This window comes from Lissotriton vulgaris, chromosome 2_1 (assembly GCF_964263255.1).
Source record: "Lissotriton vulgaris chromosome 2_1, aLisVul1.2, whole genome shotgun sequence".
NCBI classification, from domain to species: Eukaryota; Metazoa; Chordata; class Amphibia; order Caudata; family Salamandridae; genus Lissotriton; species Lissotriton vulgaris.
The window spans coordinates 733,058,005-733,078,524 of record NC_141687.1 but is presented as its reverse complement, the minus strand read 5'-3'; the positions used below and the strand labels follow the sequence as shown (position 1 = coordinate 733,078,524).

At 47.9% G+C, this 20,520-nt stretch overlaps 1 protein-coding gene across 1 annotated transcript in view; it reads left to right on the top strand.

Moving 5' to 3' along the window:
* Nucleotides 1-8,508, top strand: part of PSMA1 (proteasome 20S subunit alpha 1) — a 118,205-nt gene extending 109,697 nt beyond the window's left edge. The window contains exon 10 of the mRNA XM_086956019.1: nt 8,266-8,508. Within this exon, the coding sequence (XP_086812145.1) occupies nt 8,266-8,322 (57 nt within the window). The 3' untranslated portion in view covers nt 8,323-8,508. The remainder of the gene's footprint in view (nt 1-8,265) is intronic.
* The last annotated feature ends 12,012 nt before the right edge of the window (nt 8,509-20,520 follow it).

Genomic DNA, 20,520 nt, shown 5'->3' with positions numbered 1-20,520 from the left:
ACAATTCCGTTTTTAGGGTACCTGCCATTAAAGCCTTCTTGGAAGGCCTTAAAAGAGTGATCCCTCCCAGACACCCCCCTTCACCAGTCTGGAACCTAAATATCGTTCTCACCAGACTCATGGGGCCACCCTTTGAGCCACTCCATTCCTGTGACATACAGTTCCTCACCTGGAAGGTGGCCTTCCTCATAGCTTTTACATCCCTGCGGCGGGTCAGTGAGCTGCAAGCCCTCACAATTCAGGAACCCTACCTGCAAATCCATGCAAATAGAGTGGTGCTTCGCACCAACCCTAAATTCAAGCCAAAAGTGATTTTGCAGTTCCACATCAACCAAAATATTGAACTGCCCGTTTTCTTTCCTAACCCAGATTCGGTGGCAGACAGGGCATTGCACACCTTAGATGTCAAAAGAGCTCTCCTGTATTACATCGACAGGACGAAAGACTTTCGGAAAACTAAACAGCTATTCGTTGCATTCTCTCCACAACATAAAGGCAACCCTATCTCCAAATCAGGTATAGCCAGGTGGATTGTTAAATGTATCCAAATCTGTTATCAGAAGGCTAAACGCACACTAATAGTTCCCCCTAGAGCGCATTCCACACGCAAATTGGGGGCCTCCATGGCCTTCCTGGGTAATATTCCTCTAGAAGACCTATGTAGAGCAGCCACATGGACCACTATACATACATTCACCAAACACTACTGCGTAGATGTACACTCCAAACAGCAAGCTGCTGTGGGTCAGGCTGTTCTCAGGACTCTCTTTCAGACTGCTGCAGCTGGCACGGGCGCCCGCAACTAAGGAGGAGACTGCTATTTATTCTATGCACAGATATGAATTCAGCAGCCCTCATGCCTCGAACGGAATATGCTACTTACCAGTATGCATCTGTTCTTGGCATGAAGGGCTGCTGACATTCATATCGCCCGCCCTCCTCCCCGGTGCCTGTCGCAGCTGCAGCTCTCAGAAGCATTTTCAGGCATGGTCATCATTTTCAGTATCACGCTCCATCTCTGCCACAATGGCGAAAAACAATCTGGGGATGGAGAGGATGCCCATGCGCACTGTAGTCCAGGGGAGGAGCCACCTATCTCGTGATACTTCGAAGACTCTTCCAGGACAACAATGTGCAATCATCCGGACCCAACACTAGGCGGCGATCTATGCACAGATATGAATGTCAGCAGCCCTTCATGCCAAGAACAGATGCATACTGGTACGTAGCATATTCCATTTCTCACATGGCATCCAAAGCAGGATACCACAAGGGGGGGTGGGGGTCGACGAAGAACTTACCTTTCCTTCTTCCTGCGAGACTGCATCACACGCTGCCTGGACTCCAGCTTGCTCCAGAGTCCTACTGCGTTGTAGGCAGCCTCGCTCCTCCTGCATTCTCCAGCGCCGCTCTTCCTGTTGCTTCCACGCCGCTCCTCCCCTCGCTCCCGATGTCATGACGCAGACGTCGCGGCCGGCGCTAGTTGCAAGGGACTACTTTTATTTATTTAAACATTTTTAAAACCATGTATAATTTTTATTTTTAAATAGCCTATGTCCTTCTGCTTGCCCTGCAGTTTTCAATGATGTCTTTGTTGTTCGGATTGGTGGTGTACTTTTCGAGTTTACCTTGACAAAAGGTGCAAGTTCTCTGTTTATAATAGTACTATAGATATATACACACACATGTATGTATATTTTAGGGTACTTCATACTTTTTAAAGTTTAAACATATAAATATTGTATATATTATGTGCTCTGGGGGTCCCTGTACATTGGTGGGACTGTTCAGTGCTTATGACTTTGAGTATTCCCCTGTAAGAGAACCTGAATTACAGGTAAGTAAGTTATCCTTCTGCATTTACACTTTACAGAACTATGTACATATAAGTCTTGCAATGGATACACGTAGACCTAAGGCAGAATTTGCAGTTGGCACACCTCTGATAGATACCCAGGAGGTATTTTTTTATTTTGTGTAAATTCTTTATAATTATGGATGTCCTGTTTGCATAATTATGTTAGAAATATTTGAATCAGCCGTTTCTAGAGACCTGCTTTGTGGAACACCATGCTCTGTTCAATCACTCATATGACACAAACTAACAAGCATAATGTTTTTTATTTGAAGATTAAGTGTAGCCAATACATCTGATATCTATTCGAAGAGCCACAGTTTGATGACATTTGTCTTATGTCCCATCTACAGTAGGGTGGATAGTCTTATGGTCGCTTATGGTTCAGTCATTATCGCCACCGAAGTCTGCCAAGCTGCTCTCTTAATGCAAGAATTGGCTAGGAATTTGAATTTCATGAGGTTCCCTCACTTAAGCATGTTAAATGTGTTCTAAAATGGAAAAAAGTATCCATGAATATTATCTGAATATGCAAGAGCTTCTTTTAGCCGAAGTTCATTTGTTCCAGGACCCAGAACGAGAAACTCTAAGCTCAGGTTTAGACCATTTCTCTGTGTTCAGGGCATTGCTTAAATTGAGCCGATGTTTTCTGGTGTTCTGTACTTTGTCATCACTGGTTATTTAGACAACCTACCACATGGTTGCGATGTTTGTTTAATTTTGGTATTAGCGCAGCCACCTTTGTTTAGTAATTCAATATATATTAAAATCATCATTACCTGACACCCAAAGTAATAAATATAGGGTGGGCAGCAGGTATTAGTCATTTTCAATGTATTTAAAAAATCTGAATTGTCACACTTATAGGAGGAGTGTGATAGTACTTGTGCTGGTACTGTTATTGGCATTAGTCGCACGTGTAATGAGGGGTGTAAGCTGCAGAAGCCTAAGGCCCCTGGCATGTATTTTTTGTTGTTTTTTTTAATGCAAATTAGGCACTGGTTCAGGGAGGCCACAGAGGCAATTTCTCAGTCTTCCACCTTAGATGTCATAAGACAGCCTTCTAAGGTTGCTCAAGGTGCTCTTCGTCACATAAACCCAGTTAGATCACAATGTGACAGGCCTCATGATTTTTAGTTGAATCCTAGTTTTGATAAGCCTAATCATTATGTCAAAGTTTCACTTCAACAGTACCCAATGTTTTTTACCGTCACCATTATTCGGGAAAATAAATGGGTATACACTTGCATAAAAACCTGCAGGTGAGTGCCCAATAATTCTTAAACATGGAGTAAAACTCAAGATTTCAGTAGTCTGAGCCCAATTTTAACTCTGCCTTTAGTCCATTCCTGCTAGCCTTTTCCAATTGAGTGGGGTTTTCTCGCAGTTCCCTGAACTGCTTCATCCGGCTGGGAATAGCACCAGTTTTAACAAGTCAACATTCCGGTCTATGTGCAGGAGCCAGCCTGGGCATGCAGTAATTTGCAGTGCACCAATGTCCAATGAATCTAATCCTCCTTCCTGGCCAGTAACCAATATGCCATTAACAGGCACTTGGTTACCTGCTTCTGCGATCAACTGAATCAACCATATCAACAGACATCCTTCTTTATTTCCCTCCCCATGCTGTTTGGCATTGAACTCTTCAAAGTCAAGCATCCGTTCTGTCTAGTACCTTGGAGTACTAGATAGAAATCTTCTTACAAGTATGAGCCCTCCAAATAAAATTTTAAACTTTTCGCACTTTTAAGCTATTCATCCCATTATCCAGAGATAGAAAAATACTTGAATCATCAATCACACTCCGCAAACTGTACCCATGCAGACTTCCATCATGATGACCCTTGTATTTTACGTATATACACCTGTATTTCCTAGTGATCATCAACATCCTTGTTGCACTTTTTAAGTATTAAACATTGGCTGGCTCACCTGCCGTTAAACAAACCTACCCTGGATACCACAATTCTAACCAGTTAAAGGGTGCTTAGAGTATTGGTTCATGTCTTCATCCCTGATCGAAAGCTGCGCACAAGTCAACTCGTCCTGCAGCTGTTGACTCCAGAACCTTGGGAGGACTGCCTAATTCAATAAAGACTCAAGACTTCCCGTGAACAGCTGACCTGTTCTCCTGCATCCTGCAAAAACTCAAACTAAGACTGAGGCCTCCGGAAACGCCAAAACCTGACACCTAAAGCCACCACTGCTCCCGTCTCTCCAAGTCTGAGTCAAAGTGCCCCCCCCCCCCCCCCCCCAGCCCTTCAGAGCTCGAGTCCATTGTTGTTTCAACCCTCCTGAATCCCCCGATGTCTCCTGCAGCCTCTGCACGCAGGCCTCCCCTACTGTAACTGCTCTCTGTAAGAAAACCCAATGCCTAAAGTCACCTCTGCACCCATTGTCCCCGGGCCTTGTAGAAGAGCACCAAGTGTGTCCCTAAGTCCCTGAGCATTGCAAGACCAAGCCTCCCTGGTGGTTCAGGCCGACTGGCCTTCCAGCCAGAGACTGCCGCCTCTTTTTGCAGTGACTGATCTCCATAGAAAAATATTGGGCTCCAGACGCTGTTTTGCACCCTGCACCCAGCTGCCCTTGTGCCGCTGGTGGTGCACTTTTGATGTTGCCTTGGACCTTGCCCACCACTAACCTTCTCTCCTTGAGATTGGTCTCTTAAGTCGCTGTACTGTACCTGTTTGCAAAACATTGTCTTCCTTCCGTAGGATAACCTTGCAGAACCCAAAAATTCCACTTTCCACTTTTTGGGCCACTACGAGCCCCCGTGAACACCGGAATTGCAGCCCACCCCACCAAAAGCAGGCCCTGCCCACACACAAAGAAGTGAGTACTAGTAGACTATCCCAGCACACAACCACTTTTCTTTTACTTCTGCTTTCCTCTTCCAACACACATTTCTCTCTTTTCCATCTTTTCACTTACCTTCACTCCTATGGTAGGACAGAAGTAAGGGGGGCATCCGATCATGTATAATGTAACTTGTACCACAAGCAGGTACGCCCTGCTGAGGATGCTACCCCACGTAGAGCGATGATTAAAATGTATGTGTAAAATTCTTGATAAAATACTTTGAAATAAAAACAAAATAATAAAAAAAACAGTTACCTGAACGATTTCTCTCTGGTTTCTAAACCTATTTTAAAGATATTTGCTATTGTGGGAATTGGTGTGGATCTTCTTCTTGAGTTGTGTATGTTATTTATTGATTATTGTGTGTATTTGCAAATGTCTTGCACTCCTCTTTATTAAGCCTAAGGCTGCTTGACCACACTATCCCCTAACAGAGCACTTTTGGATAACATAGCAAGCATGTGTCGACTCGTAAGGGAACCCCTGGACTCTACACAGTATATAAGATTTTTGATATATCACATAAAGTGCCAGCTAACTAGACAAAACCAATGGAACTCCATGAAAAACCCTTGGTTAAAGGTGTCTTTTAGTTTTCATTCAATATAATTTGATTGCTTCTCTTTAAAATAAATACAATTCCCTAACGAAGACCTGAGTTTGAGGGATGTTCTGATTACGATGTAAACTGTAAAGATCACTGGGAATCGAAAAATTAAGCATGCCACTAAATATCTTACCTATTCAGTTCCTTCCAGGTAGATTCTTTTATAGCACCTGTAAAGCCATTTTTGGGATGGTAATTTCCCATGCATGGGATACAGGTGTGCAAACCTACCCTGAGTGACGCAAATGCATGTAAAGTATCCTAACTTTTTACCAACCCAGCTAATACGCCAATCTAGCAAGCGCCCTGTGGCCTAAGCCTGCCCATAGTAATGCCAAGATCCAGAACTGGTTCTGTGACTTTCAAAGCACACCAAACTTACCCTTTTATGTCGACCTGGGACTACTGTCCATGTTCTGGGTTGTTGACGTGAAGCAGTGGTGGGATATTTTTTATTTTACAAAACAATTGTCCTGAACAGACCTTTTTCTATATCCGAGGAATAAGACCTACCTGAAATTTCCGCTTCAGTGTGGTATCCACTGCCCTTTGTGGTTGTGACATTCTGTGTCCATGTCGAGTGCATGCCTACATTGTGCATGTGTAGCCAATTTTTTGCAGGGACAGATGGTGTGCAGTGAGTATGTTTGCAGGGACCAGTGGGATCAGTTTTGGATGGCTGCTGGTTTAGCATAACTTGGCACTGAGTGAAGATGGATACAGTTTTCCAATGACAGTGGAAGTATATGGCTTGCATTCCCTTTCTTTTAGGGTGGAGTCCCAGACACTGAATTGAGGGAGAATGGAGACCGGATCATTTCTAGAGAATTGTATAAAGACCCTTTAGCGAGGAAATGCTGATCAGATTTTCCATAGCAATGCAATCAGGTGGTGTTTTGGGGAGAGGGTCCAAATCCGCAGATCATGTTAACATAGGTGGAGTTTCTTGGCAAAACCTGTCCTTTTTTCTTTTCCTGAATGCTACTTCAGATAAGGCTTATGAAAGCAAAGTGCAGCGATTTCACACTCCATTATGCCCCTATTTTGGATTTCCCTGCTTGAAAGCAGCATCATCACTACCTGCTGCAAAAGCTGTCACCTTTCACAAAGACTTTCTCTGCACTACAGCCCAAAAATTAAATTTGAAGGCAACCGTCCAAACAGTAACAGAACTGTAGACTGTGGTTCCACATCCCCTGTCTAGAAAATGAGTATACAAATTGGACTCAGACAACCCCTGTAAAGAAACTTTTACCTAACAACAGTGTGCATGAGGATGGTGTGTCTGCTGCAGATCTGTGACGCGTTCCCCGAGGAGCCATTGTTGCTACCGAAGTGGGGCATCTGCTTCGGACCAGACACCCCAACTTCTAAAGACTAGAACCAGTCAAACCGCCTTGCTGTGCTGAATCCCTTACCTGGTCTAAGGAGCAAGGATGCTGCTACGAATGAGTGACGCTGACAGTGTTGCCTGACAATTGCCTCATTCAACGCCAGTTACCCTTAGAAGACTGAAAGACTGTTGAAAGTGCACAAATATAACCGTGCAAAAAGTTGCCTTTGGCATCAAGAACTTTGGGTTTAAGCACTATCTAGAGTGACCTACCAGTTGCCAATGTGGCGATGGCTTATTGAACTTTAATTTGCTCTTTATCTTGCCGGAGATCAAACCACGGAAAATCACCATAAACATCATAGATTTAAGAGAGGGTCACTGTAAAGCGTGTAGTGATTAGGTAAGATTCCTTGGGTTCGATAACTTGCTTATGCTCCCATATAATTGCATACGTTTTGTTGTGATGATAAAACTCTTTGTTTTACTGAAGGACCAGCACTGGGCTGGGCAGTGATTTATTATGTGTTTTTGTTCTAAATCTCTTCTCTATCTCCCCTCCCTCCTGTCACCCATCCCACCCCCATGAGAAGAGTGGGACTGGTCACCCTTATTAGCCTGAGAGCGACGTTTATAAGACGTTGTACTTGACCTAGTTTGGAGAGCCGCAATGGGGTGGGCCCCAGAACACCCAACAGGAAACTACAACAACCTCCATGGTTATGACCCAGTAGCCCTATGTCTGACAACCACGTAGGAGTTAAAACCACTTGGAGGTTCTTTTGGAGAGCCGACTTAAAAAATGCTGTATTATGTATAAATATTATTGCCTGGCTTCATTAAGCTAATTGTTTTTGACTTTTATTGCATATAAATTTAGAGTTGTCCAGTACCCCCTGAACATAGACTGCTGAAATATGTGTTTTTGGGTCCAAAGCCTTGTACTTTTTTGGCCCACATGGAGAAGGGCGATTGGTTGTATCAAACTGATATCATAAACAACTATTTTCAAAGTAGAAAAAGAATATCAAGATTCCGGCCGTTACACCCTCAGTTTAGAAAATGCTTCCAGACAACAGTGTGTGACCTTAACTTACCTATAAGGATGATATTATTGTGTCACTCTTTTGTACAGTGATATGAGAGTAGGGTGACCGTAGTAAATAAAAGAAACCCCGGCTTCATTGGAGATTAAATTTCATGTAATTCAAAAGGTGTGTGGTAACGCTTTTTAAGGTATTACTTCTAAAGAAAAGCGGGCACCTTTGGCTATGCATGGCTGTACATTTCTGGACAGTTTAACGAGGTTGTTTTCAGGGTTACTGAAGCTTCACAGTCTACCTCAAAGCTTTCTCTCCCGCAGGCCTATCATTTTTTGTTTTAATGAAATGCTTAAAGAGCTCTGCACTCGAGCTCTCACAAGTTGATCTTGACTGACTCCACAACCAATGAGGATGCCGCCTTCTAGCATTGCATGCTGAGCGGTTGCAATATCTGTAAGAGTGTTCAAATGTTGGGAGATATTTCGGCCTGTTAAATACGAACTGTTTTTAATGGATAATTACAAGTATTTCAGTTTTAAAAGCTTTGTCTTACTATTTTATGCTTAAGGTTGCACAGCCTGCTGAAGAAGTCGTAGAGAAGGCAGAAGAACCAATGGAGCACTAATTTTCAGCCAACAGGCGTTCGATCAGAAGAAAGTATCCTAGCGCTGACGACTACAATTTAATGATATCACATTTATTTTTGAAGGCCATCTCTGTTTGCAAAAAATGCACCAATTATTCACGTTCTCTTTGACCTGCATATTGCTTTTTTTGTAATGGAAATCGTGGAATAAATGTTTTACTTGAACAGTTTTAGTTTTTTTTTATCTCCTTTTAAAAAAAAATAAGTATTACATATTTTCCCATTCTCCTTAGTTGGTGAATATACATGTTTTTGTATGAACTGAATAACGTACCTTATATAATGAAGTATAAATGGGATATACTTATTCTGAAACCATGGGAGGATGTTGTATATTTTGGGTGCTTCTGATAATACTGATGAATTCCAATGAGATATTGTACTAGTAGCGATGCCAGAAAGGAAGATATGTTGCAGTATATCTTGTACCATTATGCTGTTTTGTAGAACGTAAAAGTGTTTTGTTTGCCCTTAGAACTGGCAAATGTCTAGTTCATTGAACTGCCTTGAGTTCAGTGGCTAAAACTATTAAAACTAAACTCCAAATATGCCGGAAAACCGAAAAGGTTATGCTTTTCCTAAATGTACTGACTCTAATATACATGCAGTTGACTCGCTCCTCTCCCTCGAGCTGAGTGGTCGCTCCCCAGTGTCCCTCTGAGACATTTGGTATCGTTGTGCCGCTTTGCATCCCATAACTGCATTATTATTTGGTGCCTGCTGTTTACCTGATCGCCGCCTAGCTTTACTTGCATTTTAAATAGTTTAATTTGCCGATTTCACCCTGTTTGCGCGCTGTGCCGCTTTGCATTCATAACTGCGTTATTATTTCTGCCTGCTGTCTGCCTGATCGCCGCTTAGCTTTACTTGCAATTTTAATTGTTATTTCTGCTGATTTCACTCTGTTTGCGCGTTTGCTGTGCTCCCCCCTCCGCCTCCATTTTGTTTGTTGTTGTCGTCGTCTGTAGCCCGCCCCGCCTCCCAGCTGAGCCGCCCTCCCACTTACTAGAAACAGCGCTCCATTACCTGAAGGCGCCGTGACTCGCTCCTCTCCCTCGAGCTGAGTGGTCGCTCCCCAGTGTCCCTCTGAGACATTTGGTATCGTTGTGCCGCTTTGCATCCCATAACTGCATTATTATTTGGTGCCTGCTGTTTACCTGATCGCCGCCTAGCTTTACTTGCATTTTAAATAGTTTAATTTGCCGATTTCACCCTGTTTGCGCGCTGTTCTGCTTTGCATTCATAACTGCGTTATTATTTCTGCCTGCTGTCTGCCTGATCGCCGCTTAGCTTTACTTGCAATTTTAATTGTTATTTCTGCTGATTTCACTCTGTTTGCGCGTTTGCTGTGCTCCCCCCTCCGCCTCCATTTTGTTTGTTGTTGTCGTCTTCTGTAGCCCGCCCCGCCTCCCAGCTGAGCCGCCCTCCCACTTACTAGAAACAGCGCTCCATTACCTGAAGGCGCCGTGACTCGCTCCTCTCCCTCGAGCTGAGTGGTCGCTCCCCAGTGTCCCTCTGAGACATTTGGTATCGTTGTGCCGCTTTGCATCCCATAACTGCATTATTATTTGGTGCCTGCTGTTTACCTGATCGCCGCCTAGCTTTACTTGCATTTTAAATAGTTTAATTTGCCGATTTCACCCTGTTTGCGCGCTGTGCCGCTTTGCATTCATAACTGCGTTATTATTTCTGCCTGCTGTCTGCCTGATCGCCGCTTAGCTTTACTTGCAATTTTAATTGTTATTTCTGCTGATTTCACTCTGTTTGCGCGTTTGCTGTGCTCCCCCCTCCGCCTCCATTTTGTTTGTTGTTGTCGTCGTCTGTAGCCCGCCCCGCCTCCCAGCTGAGCCGCCCTCCCACTTACTAGAAACAGCGCTCCATTACCTGAAGGCGCCGGGACTCGCTCCTCTCCCTCGAGCTGAGTGGTCGCTCCCCAGTGTCCCTCTGAGACATTTGGTATCGTTGTGCCGCTTTGCATCCCATAACTGCATTATTATTTGGTGCCTGCTGTTTACCTGATCGCCGCCTAGCTTTACTTGCATTTTAAATAGTTTAATTTGCCGATTTCACCCTGTTTGCGCGCTGTGCCGCTTTGCATTCATAACTGCGTTATTATTTCTGCCTGCTGTCTGCCTGATCGCCGCTTAGCTTTACTTGCAATTTTAATTGTTATTTCTGCTGATTTCACTCTGTTTGCGCGTTTGCTGTGCTCCCCCCTCAGCCTCCATTTTGTTTGTTGTTGTCGTCGTCTGTAGCCCGCCCCGCCTCCCAGCTGAGCCGCCCTCGCCCCTCCCCCTCCACTATCCATATATGACAGTAGTTCCCGCGCGCAGCGTTCGCGCCCCAGCCGCGCCGAAGGTGCGCCAAAGGTAAGCCCGTCTACGCCTGGACCGCGCCCAGCGCCAGACCCCCTGGCCCTCGCATTGCCCAGCCCTCCCGCATTACCTACGATGCCACCACCCTCCTAGCCCTTAACCCCGGCCGCTCCCCAAACTGCGTCCAAGCCGCTCCTGGACACACCCATGGACCTTTCACATGCTACTCCTGCAAATTCTTCTGCACCGTCAACCACTCCGCTACGATCACACCTCAGATTCCCGACACCAACCACCTACAAGGCATCTTGCTCAACACCCGATCGGTCCACAGGCACGCCATTGACCTCTGGAATCTACTAGACACCATCTCTCCGGACGTCGCCTTCCTTACTGAAACATGGATGAACGCCTCCTCCGCCCCAGACATCACCATTGCCATCCCAGAAGATTATAAGATCATACGCAAGGACCGTACCGGCCACACAGGAGGAGGAATCGCTATCGTCCATAAGAAATCCATCCAAATCTCAACCAGCTCTGACGTCAACCTCGCCAACTCTGAACACCTTCACTTCCAGATCCACATCGACCCCAAGACCACACTCAGAGGCACCCTCCTTTACAGGCCTCCAGGACCCCGCGCACAATTTAGTGAGGACATCACGGACTTCATCACTCCACACACACTCCCCTCCAAAGATTACATCCTTCTAGGAGACCTCAACTTTCACCTTGAAAAGAACAACGACCGCAACTCCACCACCCTGCTGGACAACCTCGCCAACCTCGGACTTAAACAACTGGTCACTTCCCCCACCCACATCGCAGGTCACACCCTCGACCCTATCTTCACCTCCAGCAATCATGTCTCCTTCAGCCACACCACGAATCTCCTTTGGACTGACCACAGCTGCGTTCACTTTACCTACAACAAGCCCAAACCCAACAACCACCCCCAACAAACTCTGCAAAGAAACTGGAACAAAATCACCATCGACAGATCTCCTCATCGCTTCTTCTAAACCCCCCAGCCCACTCCTCAAACCCCGACCAAGCCGCCACCAACCTCACCCTATGGCTATCCAATAGCGCCGACATCCTAGCACCACTGAAAAAACGACAAAGCAAACTTAGCAGCAAGAAGGCCTCATGGTTCACCGATGATCTTAAGAAATCCAAGAAACTCTGCCGCTCCCTTGAGAAGGCCTGGAAAAAAGACCCAACCACCAGCACCAAGGACGCCTTCAAAAACGCCACCCGCATACACCATCACCTGATCCGAAAGGCCAAGAAAACCGCCTTCAAGGAACGACTAGATAACAACGCCCACAACAGCAAGGAACTTTTCAACATCGTCAAGGAATTTACCAATCCCTCGGCCAACTCTAACGACATCACCCCCTCTCAAGCCCTCTGCGACTCCCTAGCCTCATTCTTCCACAACAAAATTGCAGACATCCACAACGGCTTCGACAACCAACACGGAGACCAACCCACCCAACCATCTGCTGGACCTACACCCCCCTCAAACATCCTTAATGATTGGAACACAATCTCCACTGAGGACACCATCCGCCTGATGAACTCCATCCACTCAGGATCCCCTACAGACCCATGCCCTCACCACATCTTCAACAAAGCAGGCTCCATCATAGCACCGCACCTCCGAGACGTCATCAACTGCTCCTTCAAATCCGCCACCTTCCCGGAAAGCTGGAAACACGCTGAACTCTGCGCCCTTCTGAAAAAACCCACAGCGGACCCCACCTAACTAAAAAATTACCGCCCTATCTCGCTCCTGCCATTCCCGGCCAAAGTCATCGAGAAAGCTGTCAACAACCAGCTCGCCGCCTTCCTCGAAGCCAACAAATCCCTCGACTCCTCACAGTCCGGCTTCCGAGCAAAACACAGCACTGAGACGGCCCTCATCGCAGCAACAGACGACATTCGAACTCTACTGGACAATGGAGACACAGTCGCCCTCATCCTCCTCGACCTCTCCGCAGCCTTTGACACAGTCTGCCATAGCACCCTTCTACAGCGCCTCAGAAACATCGGAATCCAAGGAAAAGCACTGGAATGGATCACCTCGTTCCTCACCGGAAGAACCCAGAAAGTCCGCCTCCCACCATTCAAGTCAGAGGCCACTGAAGTAATCTGCGGCGTACCACAAGGATCTTCACTCAGCCCCACCCTTTTCAACGTATACATGAGCCCCCTCGCGGCCATCGCCCGCCAACACAACCTCAACATCATCTCCTACGCGGATGACACTCAACTGATCCTATCACTCACCAATGATCCCAGCACCGCCAAAACTAACCTACACGAAGGAATGAAAGAAGTAGCCGAATGGATGAAACACAGCCGTCTGAAACTGAACTCTGATAAAACAGAAGTCCTCATCTTAGGTTCCTCCCCCTCCGCATGGGACGACTCTTGGTGGCCAGAAGCCCTTGGAAAAGCACCCATCCCGACAGACCACGCACGGAACCTGGGCGTCATCCTGGATTCCTCACTTTCAATGAACAGACAAGTCAACGCCGTCTCCTCATCCTGCTTCAACATTCTTCGCATGCTCAAAAAAACATTTCGTTGGATCCCCACTGAAACCAGGAAAACGGTCACCCACGCTCTGGTCACGAGCCGACTGGACTATGGAAACACCCTCTACGCCGGGACTACCGCTAAACTCCAGAAAAAACTCCAACGAATCCAAAACGCCTCAGCCAGGCTCATATTAGACATCCTGCGTAAAGAACATATCTCTGGTCACCTGAAAAACCTTCACTGGCTTCCCGTCAATAAGAGGATCACTTTCCGGCTCCTAACCCACGCACACAAAGCACTCTACGAAATCGGACCAGAATGCCTCAACACACGACTGTCCTACACCCCCTCCCGCCAGCTTCGATCTTCCAACCAAGCCCTTGCCACTGTACCTCGCATCAACAAGACCACCATGGGAGGTAGATCCTTCTCCTACCTGGCAGCTAAAACCTGGAACTCACTTCCCACCTACCTTCGCCTTACCCAGAACCACCTAGCATTCAGAAAGCAACTTAAAACGTGGATATTTGACGAGTAACTCCCCACCCCTCCTTAAGCACCTTGAGACCCTCTGGGTATGTAGAGCGCTATATAAATCCTTTTGACTTTGACTTTATCCACATTGATGGTAACCTATCTATGAGAAACCAAGTGTCGTCGGTGGTAGGCACATGCGTTGGCCTCCTAAGGCAACTCCGGTAAATCTCTCCAATGCTGTCTTTTTCTACGTTAAGGACAGTGGTGTCCGCAATGATCTTAGGACGCTTGGACTATGGGAATGCCCTCTATGTTGGGCTTCCCCAGCAACAACTTTCGAGACTGCAAATAGTGATGAATGATGTAGCTAGACTGATCTTTGGAAAATCCAGAAGCACGCATGCCTCTCCTCTTTTATGCAATTACATTGGCTCCCCATTAGGCAGAGGATTTTATTCAAAGGTCTGTGCATCGCACATAAGGCGGTCTATGGTAATGCTCCTAGCTACAATAAAGCCAGACTGGTGCAGTACATCCCCAGAAGGATCCTGCGCTCGTCTGAGGACACTCTTTTGGTTAGCCCGCTCTACCGTACGACCACCCTCGGTGGACGTGCTTTCTCAACTACCCTGCCGGCAGCTTGGAATAAGTTACCATTAGGCTTACGGAAGGAACCAAATCTATTGCCTTTTAGGCGAATGTTAAAAACTGTGCTCTTTCGAGAAGCGTGGGGTTTGATATAACTCGGTTGCCTGCTTTCTGTAACGATCAGTTTTGCAGCGTGAATCTTTCTGGATTCACTATGCTGTGCATATTCCGCGGTCTTATGGTTGGGTCCGGATTCGTAGTCTTTTCTTTGTTTTTTTTTTTTTTTTCGTCGCCCAGGTGGGCGTCGGCGTCACCCCTTCCTGGATGTATTTCCGGTGACGTCGGCATGCTTCCTGCGGAAGCTCCCACCCTTGGGCACCATCTTCAGATTCTTTTTTCTGCGGTCGGGTCTGGATCGTTCCCGTTGGGCTCCAGACATTTTTGGAGAAAGTACCAGGAAAAGATTGAAATTCGAGAAGATATCGAAAGAAAAAGACTACGAAAGACTTCACCGAACACTGCCCAGCGAAAAGAAGGAGAAATCATCGAGGACTTCGACGACCGTCGACGTTCGCACGGCCAGGGAGGCCTAAACACTCGGTGATGGACAACACGCCGTTCAAGTTCTGCCCTAACTGCCACCACAAGTTCGCGCAGAAAGACCAACACCCGGTTTGCAACCTTTGTTTACCGGTAGAACACAGAAGCGAGGACTGCAACGCCTGCTCCGTCTTCGCCCCGAAGACCCTTCGTGTGAGGAAGAGCCAGAGGGTAGCGCACGCCACCCTCCAAGGAAAAGCCCCGACGCCATCGCTGTACGAGCTGGGGATGTCCTCGGAGGAAGAGGACAACGCTGCCGCCGAAGACGACGGCTACACGGTCGTAGAGACCGATTACACGAAGACATGGTAGGAGACTCGTCGTTCCCAAGAGCACGAGAGACTCCGAGTCTCGAGAAAACTAGGGCAAGACCCCGAAAGCGCCGACGCAGAAACACCTGGCGTCCGCTGCTACCCACAGGCCCAGCGGATCCTCTGAGAAGGAGTCCCTGGCGCCGAGAGCTGTTGAGCAGCAGAAGTCGTCGAAGATTGTCACCGAAAAGGACCGATCGACGTCGAGGGGAAAGACCCTAAAGCCTCGACGCCGTACAAGGACCCGAAACCCAGTTCGACGTCCAAGTCCTCGACGCCGAAACTCGCAGTCGAGCCAGGCGCCGAAGAGAGTGGCCGAACAATCAGGCGCGGACAACGCGGCCGAGATGGAAAAGAAAAAACGGCGACTAGAAGCCGAAATGGGGAACATCTTGCAGCGGAAAAAGGATGAGAGCCTTCACGATCCCCCACAAGACCAAGCCACCCATGCAGGAAATGGATTGAGGAGGAAGAGGAACAGGTCGAAGAACATGAGCCTGGCACCGAAATGGTCGACGACCAGGAAGAGGACGAGAATCCCTACGAGGATTACAGCTATGAGGAGGAAGAAGACAGCAGGTTGGACGCCGAGTCGGCCACCTCTGACCCGCAGGAGGAGGATTACTTGGATGTCGACACCGAAAGCCCAGAAGAGGCGGTCGACACATACCCCTCGAGGCCATCGCCGCCAGACGACATCGGAGCTTACAACTCGGTGATAAGGTCGGCGGCAACAGCTTTCAAGCTCAAGCTCGACGAGGAGAAGCAGAAAGCGGACTTTCTCCTCGAGACATTACTCCCCACGCAAACAAGGAGCCAGTATCTACCTTTGCTCGACAGCGTCTTGGCGCAGGGGATGGAAGCATTCAGGGAGCCCACAGCATGCAGGGCAGTTACTCCCAGAACCGAAAAAAAAGTACAAACATTCATCGAAGGACCCAGCCTACATCCGAGGCGTGGTCTCAGCTGACTCGATCATCACAGCCACAGCAAGGAAGAGGGCTAACGTGGCCACTACTTCTGGACCACCTCCTTATAAGGAGAGCAAGAGGATGGACTTAGTGGGCAGAAGGATCGAACGGAATGCCGCAACCCAATTGCGCATGGCTAATTCCAATGCCCTCATAAACAGGCACATGTACCAGATCATGGAGGAGCTAGGAAAACTGGTGAAAGACCTACCCCAGGAGGCCAGGCAGAAGGCCGAGAAACTGGTGTTAGACGGGAAGAATGCGGCAAATTGTTGCCTCAAGACGGTCCTGGATGGTGCAGACACCTCCAGCAGGCTCATGATGATGGGTGTCACGGAAAGAAGACACGCATGGCTCAGAATCTCGGGCTTTAAGCCTGAAGTGCAACACAGCATCTTGAACACTCCGTTCAACGGCGAGACGCTGTTCGGGACAACAGTTGACGACAAACTCAGTCAACTAAAGAAAGACAATGAAACTGCGCGATCCATGGGAGCCTTGCAGTTCAGAGGCAGCAAAAGGGGCACCCAGTCACAGAGGCCCGGCGGAAGAGGTGGAAACCAGCCAGGTACTTCACACCAGGCTTTCCAACAGACGCACCAGGCGGACTCGCAGGCGCAACAGTCAACAGAAGCAGTCCTGGCAGTACCAGTCAAGGGGCCAGTCCTTTCGAGGGAGAGGAAATGGACGAGGACAGCATAAAAGAGGGGGCCAGCAGCCCGCCTCTAAATGACTTTAGAGTCACCCGTGTGCCCGCCCACAGAAAAGATCCCAGGGGGCAGCACGTACAAAGGGGTCAGGACACAATGGACAACTACCACCACGTAACACCAGTGGGTGGAAGATTAAGACTCTATCTCCAGGAACGGAGAGAGATCACATCAGACAAATGGATTCTAAACATCATCCAATACGGGTACTGCTTAGAATTGGAAGGGAGACCAACAAGCAGGAGACCAAAGCGAAAGCAACTAACAAACGATCAGCTGCAGCGGCTTCAGGAAGAAGCAGGAGAGCTCCTTCAAAAGGAGGCCATCGAACGGGTTCCCTTCAAAGAAAGAAACAAGGGAATATACTCAACGTATTTCCTCGTGCCAAAGGTCGACGAGACAATGAGACCCATTCTGGACCTCAGGTTCCTGAACACATTCATAAGAACGCAAAAATTCAAAATGACCTCCCTGCAGGAGGTGCTACCGCAATTGCCGATTGGGGACTTTATGGTCACAATAGACCTCAAGGACGCCTACCTGCACATCCCAATGAACGTAAAGCACAAGCATATGCTCAGGTTCACGATCGGAGAAAGCCACTACCAGTTCACAACACTAGCCTTCGGGCTAATATCAGCACCGAGGGTCTTCACAAAGTGCCTCTCGGCAGTCGCAGCGCACCTACGAAGGCAGGGAATACACGTATACCTTTACCTGGACGACTGGTTAGCGAAGGCAAACTAGTACCAGAAATGCAAGAAAGACGCACATACAGTGACGAGAACGCTAATAAACCTGGGGTTCTCCGTCCATTGGAAAAAATCATCAATGGAGCCGGAACAGGTGAAGATCTTCTTGGGGGCACAGATCAACACCTTGCAGGGCAGAGTGTTCCCCAGCAACAAGAGAGCAGGGGCCCTGGTGAGGGAAGCTCGCCTCTACCGGAAGGGACAAGCTCGGACAGTGAGGACTGCGAGCAAGATCTTGGGGATGATGGCATCATGCATCCACCTGGTACCAAACGTACGACTGCACTTGAGACCCATCCAAGAATGGCTCCAGGAACAATGGTCACAAGCTTCAGGGAGTTGGGAGGATCTAGTGGTTGTGACGCACGCAGTGCAGAAGGAAATTACATAGTGGACCATGGAGAACATAGCAAAGGGGAAGCCTCTTACACCCCCAACACCAACAGTGACCATCACCACAGACGCATCCCTGAGGGGATGGGGCGCTCACATGGAAGAGCTCAAAGTCAGGGGTCTGTGGACACCAGCAGATGCGTCGAAGCACATCAATTATCTAGAATTGAAAACAATCTTCCTTGCATTGAAAGCCTTCCAAACAAGACTGTACAAGCAGAGAGTGTTGCTGCAGACAGACAACACCACAGCGATGTTCTACATCAACAAGCAGGGTGGAACACAGTCAACAACGCTTTCGACACTGGCGCAGGAGATATGGAGATGGGCCATCCCCCTCAGGATAGACCTACTGGCCATACACCTACCAGGGAAGGAGAACATTCAGGCAGACTGGCTGAGCAGACAGACATCGATATCCCACGAGTGGGAGCTCAATGCCCAGGAGTCGAAGTGGTTGTTCAACAAGTGGGGAACGCCATCAGTGGACCTGTTTGCAACACGCCAGAATGCCAAATGCCGAAGCTTCGCATCCAGACAACCCGAAGAAGGGTCCCTTGGGAATGCCCTATGGATAGATTGGTCCGGGACATTTGCCTACGCTTTTCCCCCGATACCACTGATACACAGAGTACTGAGCAAGTGCAGAGCGAGCAACATGACCCGGCTACTGGTCGCACCGCAGTGGGCCAGACAGACATGGTACTCTCAGATCATGGAGATGGCACAGAGTCCACCCCACAGGTTCGGCAGAAGAAAAGACCTGCTCTCCATGCACAACGGAGAGGTACTACACCCAGAGCCAGAGAGCCTGAGCCTGGGGGCGTGGCTCCTGAGGACATAGAATTCGCACACTTGAGACTGCCTGAGAGCACCCTCAGGGTCCTTCGGGAGGCACGAAGGCCCAGCACACGGAAGTGCTACGGGCAAAGTGGAAGAGATTCACAATATGGTGCAGGAAGGAAAGACTTCACAATAGAATGAAGAAGGACTCCACAGTGCTGAAATACCTCGCGCACTTACTGGAGAAAAAACTCAGCTCGTCTTCCTTAAGAGTCCACTTGGCAGCGATAGTCGCCTATACAAGGGGTGAGATGGGCAGGAGCTTCTTCACGTCACAGGTTGTGAAGAGATTCCTGGAAGGAGCGAAGAGGATCGCACCACCCAAGCGGTTGCCACCACCGGCATGGAACTTGAACATAGTCCTGACGGAACTCATGAAGGAGCCCTTTGAACCGCTCCACAAGGCCTCACTAGAGATGCTGACCATAAAGACAGCCTTCTTGGTTGCAATAACGTCCCTACGACGAGTGAGCGAGCTTCAGGCGCTAACTCTGCAGGAGCCATACATACAAATACACAATGACAGGGTTGTGATGAGGACCGACCCAAACTTCTTGCCAAAGGTGGTGTCCAGATTCCATATGAACCAGTCCATACAGATTCCGAGTTTTTTCCAAAAACCAACAAATAGCGCAGAGCGAGCCCTCCACACCCTAGACGCCAGAAGGGCGGTCATGGACTATATCGAGAGGACAAAAGGACACAGGAAGACAAAGCAGTTCTTCGTGTTATTCGCCAACAGTTTCATGTGTAAGGCCGTAACAAAGAACACTATTGCACGATGGATCGCGCAAACAACCCAACTCTGCCACAAGCGGCAGGGCAAGAACTAGCAGAGGGACCACATGCCCACTCCACTAGGAAAAAGGGTGCGACAATAGCCTTCCTGGCTAATACACCCATACAAGACATATGCCTGGCGGCAACATGGGCTTCAGTGCACACATTCACGAAGCATTACTGCGTTGATGTTCAAATGAACAAAGAAGCACAAGTTGGACAAAAGGTGCTCCAGCACATATTCAAGAACCAAAGCTCATCTTCTACCCAGCCGCCAAAGAAATGAGAAACCGCTACAAAATCTATGCACAGCATAGTGAATCCAGAAAGATTCACGCTGCAAAACGAATAGTTTCTTACCTGTCGGTGTAGTTTTCAGCTTGATGATCTTTCTGGATTCACTAGCGAACCCACCCACCTCCGCCAGAAAGATGAGGCTGGAGAGAGAAAGAGGTGGTCAAAAAAAATAAAATGACTTTATATACAAAGCGGTTAAAAGAAGTTTCACCTACATACAACATTGCCATCACTTCGGAGACACGGAAAAAAGAACCCGAAGATGGCGCCCAAGGGTGGGAGCTTCCGCAGAAAGCATGCCGACGTCACCTGAAATACACCCAGGAAGGGGTGACGCCGACGCCCACCTGGGCGACGAAAAAGAAAAATACAAAGAAAAGACTACGAATTCGGACCCAACCACAAGACCGCGGAATATGCACAGCATAGTGAATCCAGAAAGATCATCAAGCTGCAAAACTACACCGACAGGTAAGAAACTATTCGTTTTTCAAGTACAAGCGCTTAGAGACCAATCGGTGATAATGCGCTATAAAATGTTATAAATAAATAAATCTACAAACCTATTTTTGCAATCTGAATTAAGC